This window comes from Chenopodium album, chromosome 8, assembly GCF_948465745.1.
Source record: "Chenopodium album chromosome 8, dcCheAlbu1.1, whole genome shotgun sequence".
In the NCBI taxonomy this organism is placed as follows: Eukaryota; Viridiplantae; Streptophyta; class Magnoliopsida; order Caryophyllales; family Amaranthaceae; genus Chenopodium; species Chenopodium album.
Window position 1 is genome coordinate 69,263,126 of NC_137841.1, and position 14,737 is coordinate 69,277,862.

A 14,737-nucleotide genomic window follows, 5' to 3' on the forward strand; every position below is an offset into this window, starting at 1 on the left:
GGAAAAAAAAAACTGAAAAATAGAATAAAAAAGTGGAAAATCGAAAAAAAAATCGTAAAAAAAAATGAAAATAAGAAATCGAAAAAAAAATGGAAAATCGCCAAAAAAAAAACTGGAAAATAAAAAAAATAAAAAAAAACTGGAAAATCGTAAAAAAAAAGAATCGAAAAAACAACTTGAAAAAAAAACTGGAAATTAAAAAAATAAATTATTAAAAATCGAAAAAAAAAACCAAAAAAATAAACTTACCAAGTTCCTTGAGGTAGAGGAGAGAGAACAGAGAAAATGTTGAGGAGAGAGAAAATGTTGATGAGAGAGATTTAGAGTTTTCTTTTATTTAAAGATTGAAAAAGAGTTATTAAAATTACAAAAATGCCATTACTAAAGGGGGATTTTAGATGGTTACATCAAAATCATTGAACGGTTGGGATGGATTCTTATATAAGATTGGATTCTTATATAGAGGAGGGTTCTTATATGAGCCTTCCTCTATATATATATATATTGTTGAATTTGGCTCTCTTTGGTGGTTTTTGTTTGTATGATGTCAATTAAATGTAAATTTGGGGTGGGCTAGGAGGTAAAGAAGGGTGGTGTCCTCTTCTCCTCCTAACAATCTTCAAATGATGAAAGGAATGCAGTTGGTTTGTATGATGTTAAACAGCACAACATGACTTCTTTAGTTCCTTTGAAAATGTGGTATTGATTTCTTGAAGGTTCAATTCTTGTGATGTGTTTGGATAAAGAAAGGATAAGGAAAAGAAGGGGAGGGAGAAGAAAGGAGGGAACAAAAGGAAAGTTTAGTGCGGTCTAGACCAAACTTCGTACACCCCTATTAGGACCTATAGAAACACGAACCAATCGGCTTATAAATGGGTCTGTGGATCTGTACATCACCATTATATAAGAAAAATAGAAAATATCCCAATGTAATTATTATAAGGAAAAATTAGAAATAATAATCCCAACTTTAATCAATTTTGCTACAATAATCCCAACTTTTGTTTATTCTGAAATAATCCGAACTTTGGGGGTTCCTCTTTTTCTTCAATCCCTAACTGGTCAACAAAAGTCAATGACCTATTATATCAGGTCACTTAACACGTGTCAAGCCCTAATTGGTCAAAAAAAAAAATAAACCCAAAAATCACCAAACCACCAGTCACCTCCCCTTCCCTCACCATCCCACCACCCTAACCCTCACCCCATTGCCAGTCTGCCGCCCCTATCTCGCCGGCCAGCCGCATGAAACAACCCACCGCGTTGTCGTCTTCCTCCATCCCCGTAACACCCCCAAAACCCTGAATCCACCAATGAAAACCCTACCCACTGCCAAAATCCCCAAATCGTTCCTCCCACCACCTTGAAACCCTAAGCGGCTGGGTTTTTCGACGGTGGCGAGGATTTTTGGGGGGGGGTTTGGCAGTGGGACGGGTGGTTTTAAGCGATTTTCGAGTGGAAGGAGGTTAGGGGTTTCGATTAAGGATAGTCGGAAAACGGGAAAAGGAGGACCGACGGGTGGGGATGGGGAAACCTACGCAGGGGGAGGGGAATAAGCGGCGCAGGGGGAGGGGTAAGGGCAACAACCGCCGCCCTTTGGTGTTAGGCTGGTGGTTTTTTGGAGTTTGGCTGGTGGTCGGGATTTTGGGGTTTTGTTTTTTTTGTTTTCTCCTTTTTTTTTTGTTTTTATATTGTTTAAGCCAATTCAATTGTGACACGTGTCACTTTTAAAAAAATTAAAAAAAAAATGATAAAATTAAACCGGTCACCGGTTTTTGGGATTGAAGAAAAAGAACAATCCCCAAAGTTCGGATTATTCCAGAATAAACCAAAGTTGGGATTATTGTAGCAAAATTGATGAAAGTTGGGATTATTATTTCTAATTTTTCCTTATCATAAACCTTGAATTAACTACATTAGTTATGACAATAGAAATAACAAAGTTTTATAACCAACCGATGATTCATTGTATATGTAGCCAATACAAAGTACTCCATATCATAATTTGTAATTCACATATCATCTAGATTACATGGACACTTTATCCAAATGTCGTGTCCGTGTCGGACATCGTGTCAGACACCGACACTCGTGGGACATACAACGATACGTCTCGGACCATATCCTACTATAATATGAGTTGTTCAACTTTTTTCCCAACCTTATAAAAAGTGAGAGATTGTTCTTATGAATAATGCACGGACTATTATACCCCTCAAAATGTTTTTTACCTTCTTACTCCCAAGTGTAAGTGGGAGATTGTTCTTATGAATAGTGCACGGACTATTATATCCCTCAAAATGTTTTTTTTTTTAATACCTTCTTACTCTCAAGTGTAATTTTTCTAAAGACCCATCAATTAATTAGAAATTAAATGAAGAATGGAATAATAAAGTTTAAAATTTTCAATATTTAATTTAATGGGGGTTATGATTTTATTACATGACAACATTAGTCACTAGACAACTAAAGGTTATTGCTTTATGTGGAGTTTTTCTTTCTATATTTTGTAAAGGTCGAAATTAACAACTTACACATAATTGTATTTAAAGGACGTTGAAACTACTTAAATTAATCTATGATTGTCCCGAATTAGATGTACTAGAAAAAAATGAAACCAAACTAACTACATTGAAGGGGAAGAAAGCAAAAAGGAATTCAAGGAAATTATTAAGATAATTTGCCAACTAATACCGCAAGTTAATACCACTTTGTAAATTACTACCGCAAATTAAAAAAGTTGTGAATTACTACCGCAATTTTTTTTTAAGATGTTGCGATTACTACCAAACTCCCATTAAACCCAACTATGACGTCATTATAGCTCTTTAACCCATGGTTAAAACCCTTAACCATGGTCAAACATGAGTTAAATCCCTTAACCATGACATCATTATATCCCTAACCCATTTTCCTTTTTTTTTTGGCTGGTTAAAGCCCTTAACCATGGTCAAACATGGGTTAAAGTGATATAATGACGTCATAGTTGGGTTTAATGGAGGTTTGGTATTAAACGCAACATCTTATAATTTTTTGCGGTAGTAATTCACAACTTTTTTAATTTGCGGTAGTAATTTACAAAGTGGTATTAACTTGCAGTAGTAATTGGCAAATTTTCCAAATTATTAAGGGAATTATGGTTTGGCAAAGAGGAATTCAAGGGATTATTAAGAGCATTATGGGTGGCATAGGGTTAATTTACTGCAAAACTAAATTGTTAGAAGCATTTTGTCCGAGTTCATTTTCTGATTATCTGTTAACTTTTGAGCATTGTGAAATCATGTGTATCTGAATACTATTATGTATTAATGCCACTACTATATATTATTGTGATGTACCATGTACTGCTATATGATGTACCTTTTTGTTTCCAATTAAGTCAATGAGCGCAAAAGATATATTAATATCATTAATTCCTATACAAAGTGTTAGCACATTGTGTTTTCCCATTACTTAAATAAGGGTGCGGCATGTTGTATCACATTTTCGAGAATATCCTACAACATCAAAGACAAGAGCCTTCGGCAGCGGACGATTAACTCCATGTGAAGTGCAAACACAAGCCAAGAAAAATTAAGACTAAGCAATAGAGAGATATTCCTCTATCAGTCCATTAAATCCTTGTTAAGTGCAAACACAAGCCAAAAAAATTAAGCCACAAGGGCTTGCCACTTTGTGCGCAACGCGCTCTTTGGCTGCCCTAGTAATAAGAAAATTTAAGTAAAATAAGATAAATAAGGTAATAGTTAAATAATATAAGTGCCTTCATATATAGTATGATCTAAGAAGAGGACAAAGCGACAAATATATGGTTAAATTTTTATTTTTATTTTTATTTATTTATTTATTTTTTTAATATATGATATAAATTTTATTATCCCATACTCGTGTCCCTTATTTTGAGATATACGTTTTCTTGTATCCGTATCATACTCGTATTCGTGTTAGCTGTCAGTACCCGCTCTTGTGCAACCTAACATATCGTAAGAATTATCGATTTTTTTTGAGGATATCTGGTTTTCGACACACCCACAATGCCCATGGTCCCGAGTCGTGCTTGAGCTTTCAACCCACTGGCCAAGCTCACGATGTGGCATTGTGGCCTATAGCCATCTCTAATATTGTCCGAACCTCCCTTTGGGCGGTTGAGCCACGGTCGAGACGGAGAACCAAACCATTATGACATATTGACCACCAAAGAAATATTACAACAGATAAGAAAGCGCCAAAAAAATCTGTAGCAGAGAGAGAAATTAGCACTACAACAGCAACAATGGCGTCGTCTTCTCCACTATCACTCGCACCTCCACTTCGACAGTCTCTCTCTTCAACATTCTCCAACACAAGGATTCTCGCTTCTCATTCTCGCGTCTCACTTTCTCTCTCTTCCTTTCATATCTCTCGCCGCCTCTCTCTCCTTCATTTCGGTGCTGGTAATTACCTCTAATTCTTTTTTCTTACTGCAATTTCATATGCGCTGATGATATTTTTCGAAATACATTTCGAATTTTGATTTTATATTTTTGAATTTTGATGTTTAATTGTTTAATTTAGTGGATAGGAAACTATAATCTATGTTTTTTCATGTTGAAATGATTAGTTTTGTAATGTTAGGGCCTAATTGATGATAATTTGGATATAATGCTTCTTTTTGAAATTAATTATAAGACAATTTTGATAAATTAATGCTAATTTTCATCGTACGTTTTTGCAGAGTTCAGTATTGATGAAATAAAATGGGAAAATATCATTGCTAAACTTATTGCAGAATCTTGTTTCATAAGATATTGTTTATTGTTAATTTTTTTTGTTGATAATGTGGAGGAAATTGACAGTAAAAGTTGTCAATTGTTGATAGAAAGGATAAAATCGCGCTATTGTTATAGAGTTGAAGAGTGGCATTCGATTGTTAGAAATTTAGAGCATGTTTGATTGGAAAAGGATTCAAATAAACCATTATCATTACCAAGTGTTTGGTTGGAAGGTTTGGGTAACAATTACCACTTCCTAAGGCCTAAGGGTAATGGTTTCCACTCATTTGTTACCTCTTTAAAACCTAAGGTGATAATTACCCTTACTCTCCTCAAACAAAAATAAAGGAAGATAGGTTTAAGTGATTCTTTTTCATGATTAAACCAAACAAATGGAAAGGTAGTGTTAAATGATTCCTTTCCTCCCACTTATTTGTTTCCCTTTCCACTCCATTTCCATTAGTCATATCTAACACCCCCTTAGAATGTTTGATGCGAGGATTATATGATAATAAAAAAATCATGTCATTCAGTTGTTGTAATTTTTGAATTGTAGTTGAATTCATTGTGTAGATTGCTATAGTTTGATGCATTCTTTTGATTCCGTTGGGAGGACTTTTCGACAAGCAAGATGGCTTGTGAATCTTATAAAGAAGCATTGAGAGACGTTAAAGGAAAGAGTTTTAAGCATACGATCACATTAAAATTGATATAAATTCTTGAATCCTAATGAGGAGTTTAACATTTATGGGGTGATGAATGAAACCCAAGTGTATCTAGAAATTTTGAAGCAAGCTCTTGTCCATTGTCTATGACAGAGAATCCTAACCGGAGAACGGTTTAGGAAAACTGTACTATTGGTATCCGCAGAAGTTGTTGTTTGATGTGGTGCTGCCAGGAGTTTGCATTGTTCAATGTTTGTGTATTCTTTTGGGAAATGCTGTTGGTTTGGAGAAAATCTGTTGAAAAATGTGGGAGGAAATGATATTGATCTCATGAAGTTTGTATCAAGTTTGCACTAATACATATTTCATGCTCTACAGCTGTCTCACAGCCACAGTTGGTTGGTCTTAAGGAATCTACACTGCCAAGGCCAGAAAAGAATATACTGGAGGCTGGTACAGTCGGTAATATAGCTGAAGCTAGACCTTCTGTCACCGAGGAATATGCTGTGGAGTGGGCTAAAAATGACAAGAGAAGATTACTTCATGCTGTCTATCGTGTTGGGGATTTAGATAAGACTATAAAGTAAATTTCCAACTCTGAACATCTGTGACTTTAAGATTTGCTTATTATGAAGCAGATGACTTATTTGTGTGGGGAGCCTGTAGATTCTATACGGAGTGCCTTGGCATGAAGTTATTACGGAAAAGAGACATTCCAGAGGAGAAGTATTCAAATGCGTTTCTTGGTTATGGACCTGAAGAGTCACACTTTACTGTTGAACTTACATACAGTAAGCTATCTGGCTTTGACTCCATTTAATTCCAATACCATGAACACCCAGGCCTATTATTTTAGTTGATTTACCTTTCCTTCCACGCGGTTACTTTATTTCTTTGCTGTGTGAAGAGCATCTTACATGATAAGGTGTTGTCATTAAATTAATGATTGCAGACTATGGAGTTGACAAATATGACATTGGGGCCGGTTTTGGTCACTTTGGTGTTGCGGTAGAGGATGTGAGTTTCCTTGAATTTCTTAGATTTTCCGGCACTTAACGCTATAGATTACTATGTACTACAGAGTATCTTCTAAGGTAAGGTTAGTATAAACTATATCCAATGTCACACTTTAGAATAATCTTGGTAAAGTTGAAACTTGTTTTAGATGGAGAAATTATATTCTTACAGAATTTCAGATACAATCAATTCATGTCTAATATTTCCTGAAAGTCGCTTTGCTTGTTTGAGAGCTTGCAATTATTTCCCCTAGGCCCTACCTTCTTTTTTTAACTTTTGGGTTGATATCTTGTATATGGTCTCAACTTTTTATTTTGGTTAACATCTACTTTCTGCATGGAGAATGGAGATTAAGGAGAGTGAAGAGTAGAATTGCTTGGTTTATGTGCACTTGTTCTAAAACTATAGCCTGATCAATCTTAAAGGTGCACACCTCCCTTCTCTATAGAACATGAGGGAAATATACAAAGATCTATATAAAGAGCACCCACTTCATACGGATGGAACATTAAGTATAAGAGCATATAGTTCAAACGTAAACAACATTCTGTAAAGAGCATGTTGTCTAAATCACAAGAGTGTATAGTTTTAATTCAAAGAACATAGATAGTTGTTTTTGATCGAGCGCACCATGAGCATTGTGCACCTGGGTGTACCATGTAATTTGTAGAAAAGTAAAGAAATTAAGTGGTCGGTGAGTGGGCCCAACTTAATAGAAAATGTAGAGTAGAAAAATTTTACTCATGGGATGTCCCAAAATAGAATATGCTAACTTAAATATGAGATGACGTTTTATTTTTGTTTTTGATTATCATGAGCGGATGAGCCTTCTTGTACATCTTCCTGTAATCATGTGCACCACATATAGTATAGTGAACGCATTTGTTCAATTTGACCTGGAAGGATTGATACTGATCTTTTTGCAAGCTTCTAGCTTTCCATGTAGCTTTTTTCTCTTAACATGTCACATTTTAATTTTGTTTTCATTTTGGACTATTTTCCTTTTAGACGTCCTCTTGATATTTGAAACTTCAGTTTTTGTTTAAAGATGCATGCTATGAGAATGTGGCCAGTTTTTTTACTTTTTTTTAGAACATTATTTTGCTGTAGGTTGCTAAAACAGTGGATCTTGTTAAGGCAAAGGGTGGAAAGGTCACAAGGGAACCTGGTCCAGATAAAGGTGAAAGTTCCATTGTTGCTTTTGTAGAAGATCCAGATGGTTATAAGTTTGAGCTATTGGAAAGGGCATCTATGTTAGAGCCCCTTTGCAAGGTGATGCTTAGAGTTGGAGACATTAATCGTGCCATTAGTTTCTATAAAAAGGTAACTTTGACTCAATGGCTGGTTTGTTGGCCATCAGGTGGTGTTTTTTACGTGTTGCATGTCTGATTGTTCATTTGTTGGGCGCTTTTTGAATTTGAAGGCATATGGCATGGAGCTATTACGCAAGATGGATTTTCCTGAGCACAAGGTAAAAAAAATGTTACCTGTGATTGCAGAAGGTCTTGCCTCATTAGGTATATATCAGATGGGGAAGGTTTTCTTTTGTCACCATATGGTGGATTGTTAGGGGCTGGTTTAGTATTTGTCAGTGACTTGCTTCATTATAAAACATTGTTTGATGGGACGATGAAAGATAAAAGGGTATTTGGTACCATCTTTTCTTTCTCTAGAGCTTTGGCCTCTTGTGCAAAGAAGTGAGCCTGTAAAAAATATCGGTGTCTGTGTGATGGACTCAGTGAGTTCTATGCTCAAACTTTCTGCCAGCACATATAAATCTTCATAGTTCTGAGGATTTTTTAGGTGTCCAGGTGTCAACTTGAAACAGCCTTGTTATTCATTGCTAGGGTAAGGCTGCATAACCTGGCTTTCTCTTCTTCTAGGGAAAGAGCCTCTTTAGAAGCATTGAAATAATAGCTTCACCATTTCAGGAAGCTGACTTTTGGCTCAAAGTAAACTGAATAGCCTGGAACCTAATCTATTCAGATAATTCTTAGTTTCCAGGGAGCAGTTAAGATATTTTGGATCCAGCAACGGGAAAGAGTGGCTTTTAGTGCTTTAGTTAAGCTATTAAGCTCTCATCATTCTTGATGTGTCATTGTGGTGTATTAATTTTTAAATTAATTGATTGGAATTGTCTGTCAAACATCTTTGCTGACTGATAATTGATATTTTCCAGTACACAACAGCTATAATGGGTTATGGTCCAGAGAATAACAATGCTGTTCTGGAGCTAACATACAATTATGGAGTCAAAGAGTATGACAAAGGAAATGGTTATGCACAGGTAAATTTCTGATCTTGATGAACTTGGACTTGAAGCATGATATCTACTTCTACTCTAGCTTCCTTGGCTTTAACTTTCATATGTGTGAATTATTTGTTGATGTGTTTATTTATTATCTGTCAGATTGCTATTGGAACAGACAATGTATATAAAACAGCTGAGGCAGTTAAACTTAATGGAGGGAAAATTGTACTTGATCCAGGCCCATTGCCTGGATTAAATACCAAGATAACTGCTTGCTTGGATCCTGATGGCTGGAAGACGGTATAATTTCTCTAATCATGAAACGGCTTAATTTTATTTTTATTTGTAGCTTAAAATTTCATGATTTTTCCTCTTTGGGGCAATTTCATGGTATAGGGAGATTTTTGTATATTGTATGTCCTTGTGAAAATTTGAAGTTCTAAAATTTTACATTGTGATTGAAGCTACTCTGGAATATTCCCTAAATGCATTGTATGAGTAATATTTAGTATATTTATGATACAGAAATCTCCAAAACTTCAGCTGTTATTTAGAGTAGTTTATAGGCCACCATGCCTCCGTTTAAGCTTTATATATTTAGGAAGTTGGAAAAATTTTAGTGGCAAATGCCAACCAAGTAGATTGTTAGTCATCTCACATTAGCTTAATCTAATGTATAAAGATCTAGTTTTGTTGGGTAAACTTCTTTGGGTCTTATGATGCTGAGTGTTTCCTGTATGCGTGAGCTCTTTGTGCATTTGGACCTTGGAGGAGTTTAATTTGAGACACTATCAAAACATAGACATTAAGTCATTAACATTAACCTTATGCGCCTGCAGAGGTCCAGTCCTTCAATAGTTTAGCACTTTAGCTTTCCAAAAGCTGCCTAAAGCGTGGGTTTAGTTTGACATTACTTCGACTGCTCATCAACTTTGTTTACTTTTTGAAATTTCTCCTCTTTCATTTCCTCTCTTTCCTTCCCTGAATATTAGCCTAACGTTGAACCTCAAGTAAGTTAAGTAATTTGGCTGACACAAAAGATGTGGTGTATTTGAAACTCGATTTGACAAAGATAAATAGAGATTATCTTAAAGGTACATTGAACTTGAAAATAGAAAAGGGGCTCTTCAGTTAATCACAGAAGTGTCCCTAGGCTACTAGATTTTTTTTGCAAAAGGGAAAGTATTAACAGTTTTATTGTTTCTTTTTGCACTTCGCTGTATTATTTGCTTCATCCAATATTGAAAACATATTATGTAAAGCAGGATAGAGGAATTGTTATCAACGTGAGAATATGAGATCTACTGTGATGGAATTTGTAACTTTCCTTTCACAAAATTTGGATTTGGCCTTCAATCTCTAAATTCTTTATTGTCTGTTAAATAATTTTGTATGAACTTCAGCAATTATATGATATCAGTTTTACGTCTTTGCAAATGTGATTTCTACAGGTATTTGTTGACAACAAGGATTTTCTCAAGGAACTTGAGTGACCCAGGGCTGCTGCTTCTCCATCTTTCTGTAAGATGAGATGGTACAATTTTGATGCTTGGAAATTATCTATATGAGCATCATGTCAAAGATTGCTGTATGATGTAAATTTAAGTTTCTTTATAAATGACTTGAGATTTTATCAGGAAGCTTTTCTCATTATGCACTCATGAAAGAAATTTCTGATTTTATACCAGTCAACCTGCAACGAAACTCTTACACTTACAGTAGTTTGTAATTACATGCTAATGCGGCAATTCAACAAATTTTGGATCCCATCAGTCCACATTTGTTTTTCACCTTTGTTTTTACATTCGAATTCTATGACCCTGTCAGCTGTTTGTATCCCAAAGTAAGCCTTGTGCTCGCTGTTGTCTTCTCGCTCTCTTCCAGACCATGCTAAAACATCAGAATATACTCCAGATACTGTAACTGCTGAAACAATGTCACTAGTCAAATTTAAACATAACAAAGGTGAGCAAGATATTGCTCATTTTGTGTGCTAATAAAGGAGGAGGGAATCAGTTGCTTACATTTCTTCTTTTTTGTGAAAGCCCCTGCTATATGCGTGCTTTTTAGCTTCATAACTATCTGCTTAGCACAAAAGATTTAGTTATCTGCTTATATGCTGTGCTCTGTCTAGGAAATTACTTTATATAGTTGAAAATCAAATCATTATACTGTCTTTCTTTTTCTTGCTGTATATATGGAAAGAATTATATATTAGTAGGTTGTTCTACCTCTAATGTTGAATTTATGCTGAAAGAGACTTGCTTCCAGTGTAAATCACCTGGGGTCAAACATTTACAAAGAGTCAGACACTCTTCACCAGGACACTGCCTACGATCGACTCAGTCTGTTACTATATTACCTTTTCTGGTACGTTTCAGAAGCTCTCCACCCTGCATCACAAAGTTCATGGCGGTCATTGAGTTTGATTCTGTGCCATCTTCAGACTGCTCCTCACTTAGAGCAAGACCTGGTGCTCCATAACCTTTGTGTAGCCTTGCCTTCAAGGTTGCAGCTCCTCTTAGCGCTGCATAGTGATTAGAGTTTTTGAATAAATTTTCTTATTGAGTGTATAGGATTGGAGGTAGGAATTTATAGATGTTTTCTTATTATATAGTGGCATGTATTGATTATGCATTTTTTTAGTTCAAATGTACCACATTAGATAGTTTGTGTAAATATTACTATACCAGTAGCTGCTCCTGCTGTTAAAGTCATGATATCTCCATTAGTCCTTGCATTTATTGCAGAATTAACAGCTGTAAGAATCTGATGTTGATCAGCCCCCATATCCTCTGCTATCTCAATGCAATGTGATGCTACTAGTGCAGCAGCAGATGCAAGGGCAGTAGTTGGTCTAATTGGTGCCTTTGGTTGTCCAGATGATGCCTCAGTTGGTGTTGCATTTGAGGCTGTTAAAGCCGCAACAGCAGCAGCCACACCTGCTACTGACACTGCAGCATGTAGCTGTGCATTGTGAGTTCTTATTTCATGCTTCTTTCTCTCCCTTTGATCCTTCATCCGTCTCCCCATTGTTTTCCCTTTTATTATGCTTTTGCATAGCTGCATAATTATTACATGTATTAATTAGTTGCTGTCATGTTTGCAAAATTAGTAACTTAAATCTAATACCAAATTGAAAGGATGTAGATTTTTAATTACCCCACTTCTTAACAGCTGTTGATTGGATAGAAAATCAGGGTGAAGTGCTTGATGAAGTAAGAAGAGTTCCTAGCCAAATTAGACCCATGTCAGATGTAGTTGAGGTGACGAGTAAACAAGATTAGCTGATCACCCAAATCCATGTAAACTTTAGAAAGCAGAAAGGTCTGGTTTTTCAATTACCCTAATTAACATTGGTTTTTCATTCACCCTAATTTATAAGCGCACTGAATTATTTCATCTCTACATTTTATGATATATATTGAGTAAAAATATGGAATAAACAAAATTAAAGTAGATGAATTTTTCAAGCACTGGCATAGTTGAATGTTCTTTGTCCCTCTCTTACTCTCTTTTGCATAACTGTGTAAGACATGTAGTCACTCTTAAACTTTCACCCTCTCTTACATGACGCTTAAAGAGTTTAGTACATTCAGGAAGTTGTTTCTTAGTTCTCTACAGTTTGTCTAAATAATAGAACTTTATTTTCTGAGCATGATAACTTGAAGAAATTAAGATATACCTTTGTGTCATCACTACCTCTTGGAGAAATCGGAGGACTTTCTCCACGATGGGGTTGTTCATCTTCCTGCCAAAAGAGAACAAAATTTATAAAAATGATTGCTATATCTATATATAACATCTATATACCGATTTTCCTTTATCAGATGAGCTTAGAGAAAATGATATTACATAATTATTTGGAAGGATGGTACGAGTATCTGCAACATTTAGCTTCAGTTCATCTTTAAGAAAATCAAATGCCGTCTTCTCAGGCAATTTCGGCGTCACATGGGTGGTAGAGAGGGCCTTGGAGAGCTCAGTTGCTGAAACACTCCATGATCTTGCTAAAAACTCCATGGACTCAGTTGGAGTCTCTGGCGGAGGTACAGATGTCGGCAGCCATTTTGCAGGACCATTTTCATCTATGTTTGCAAGCTTATTTGCCACGCTTCTCATGCTTTCCATACTTATCTCTGCATCCACAGAACAGGTAAAATACATTATGAAATTTGCCTTCCTATACAATGCTGTTAGACATCATTGTTCTTAAATATTTTTGATAATCACAGCAACATTCTCCTACAGGACCCCCTAATACAACCTACCCGTAACACCCTAAAATTTCTTATATGTACCCAGGTGTATCTAGTATAAGGTGCACCCAAGAATGTATATTTGCTCATTTCAAATTTACCAAATGAGCAAAAGAATATCCTTAGATGCACCTAGCTCTAGATACACCTGGGTTACCAACCCCTGCCTCCGAGGGGGCGGGATGGTAGGAATGGAAGCACTAGCGAGTGTTCCATCCTCGGATTATCTGTCAGATATCATCATTACCTTTCATTGTTGTTGTCTAACCTAGAACTCTAGCAGGATAATGAAGAATGTTACAGGGAAGTGTGATATATATAACCTGATTCTTTGAACCAATAGTGAAAGTCAAGGAATGAAAGCAGAGTAATATATTCTATATATCAACTCGAAAAGACAGAAATAAAGATTAATCAACTTTGTCCAGAATTTATTTTCAGTGATATTTCTTTTAAGCGTGCTTTTAACTAGTGAAAGAGTAAAAAATAAAGACTGTTTTAAAGTATTGAGCGGCGAGATACTTGATGACTTAGGGCCATATTTGCTGCCATTATTACTGATTAAAGTAAGAAATTTGGGGCCCTTTTTCTTCTTTAAAATGGTAATGGTATATGCAAAGTTTTATGCAACTGCTATGTTATTGTTTAGTTTGATGATTAAATATGCTTTTGCAGGTTTTGGTTTCTGGTTTTCTTTTGTCTCGCTCATTTGACCTTGTTTGTGCGCACGACTGCACACTGCACAGGTGATTCGTTCGTTTTTGTTGGAGTAATTGCGATTCTAGTAATGCAAATCGGAGATTTACCAAGTGAGTGTACGAGGAGTTAACGAGGGAGTGATATGTGCAAGCTAAAGATCTAGCGAAGGAGCTATAGCTCTAGCAAGGATAGATAGCTTTGGCAAGGCCGAGCTATAGCTCGGGTAATAGAGAGCTATAGCTCGCTGCTGCTCGTGGTCGCTGCAAGGCCGAGCTATAGCTCGGATACGAGAGAGCTATAGCTCGCTGGCCATGTGCTTGCGACAGGGGCGAGCGAGAGCTCGAGCGATAGCTCGCACACTAGCTCGCTGCCGTAGTTGCTCTCTGTTAGGCCGAGCGATAGCTCACTCGACTGCGAGCGAGAGCTCGGTCGATCAGTTTGCTTTTGGGCGGTGGGCTTGCGTGGGCTAAAAGACCTAATTTCTTGGCTTGTTCTTTACTCCATTATATTCATATAAATACCCTCATACCCCAAAATCAATATACGTTAATTTCATTATTGAAAATACCCTAAACACAAAAACACAAACCTACCCTTTGAGATCTGAACAGTTCTTGAGCAATTCCAACCTTTGGTTCGGGTACACGAATTGCAAAGGTCGTTGTGTAAAACTTGGGGGGCGTGCGTCATCGGAAAACCTGTACCGGTGGTGGCGTATTTCGCTTCTAAGTCAGTGGGTTCCAAACCACGGCACAACAGAAGGAGGACAGGTCTATGTTTCGAGTATGGCGATCGAATTTGCTCCAAGGGAAGTTCTTGATTTGTCTATTATTATTCATGGAATCAACAGGTATTTTTCCAACAATTTAGAAGCGAAATAGTATTTAATTATACTGTTGATTTCTTGAATTTGAAGATTGTCTATATTTGACGATATTCAAGAACCCTAATTCATGAAGACTATAAAATTTGGTCAACGGAATATTATTTGTGTATCTCCGGTATCGTGATGGAATTTATAATGGAAGTCCGATTCTATTTGTATAAAATTAGTTTTAATTAGAGACTCTTGCGATTAAGATCAAGACGGGTCAT

At 36.2% G+C, this 14,737-nt stretch overlaps 2 protein-coding genes across 3 annotated transcripts; one reads left to right on the plus strand and one right to left on the minus strand.

Moving 5' to 3' along the window:
• Nucleotides 1-4,161: 4,161 nt before the first annotated feature.
• On the plus strand, nt 4,162-10,472 carry LOC145642130 (lactoylglutathione lyase GLX1-like). Its single transcript, XM_081693220.1, has 9 exons — nt 4,162-4,433; nt 5,795-5,999; nt 6,083-6,207; nt 6,369-6,433; nt 7,544-7,756; nt 7,857-7,904; nt 8,613-8,720; nt 8,844-8,984; nt 10,136-10,472. Exons 1-9 carry the CDS (start codon nt 4,274-4,276, stop codon nt 10,175-10,177), a joined length of 1,107 nt encoding a protein of 368 aa, XP_081549346.1. The 5' UTR covers nt 4,162-4,273; the 3' UTR covers nt 10,178-10,472.
• On the minus strand, nt 10,313-13,603 carry LOC145642129 (VAN3-binding protein-like). Of its 2 annotated transcripts, none has more exons than XM_081693219.1 (9): nt 13,267-13,603; nt 12,540-12,823; nt 12,370-12,435; nt 11,847-11,915; nt 11,375-11,747; nt 11,047-11,211; nt 10,916-10,965; nt 10,709-10,766; nt 10,313-10,607 (listed from the first exon to the last, which is right to left on the minus strand). In XM_081693219.1, exons 2-9 carry the CDS (start codon nt 12,813-12,815, stop codon nt 10,414-10,416), a joined length of 1,251 nt encoding a protein of 416 aa, XP_081549345.1. In that variant the 5' UTR covers nt 12,816-12,823; nt 13,267-13,603; the 3' UTR covers nt 10,313-10,413. The 2 variants fall into 2 exon arrangements, with proteins under 2 accessions (XP_081549345.1, XP_081549344.1); XM_081693218.1 differs by having other exon boundaries at nt 13,191-13,603.
• Between the last annotated feature and the right edge of the window lie 1,134 nt (nt 13,604-14,737).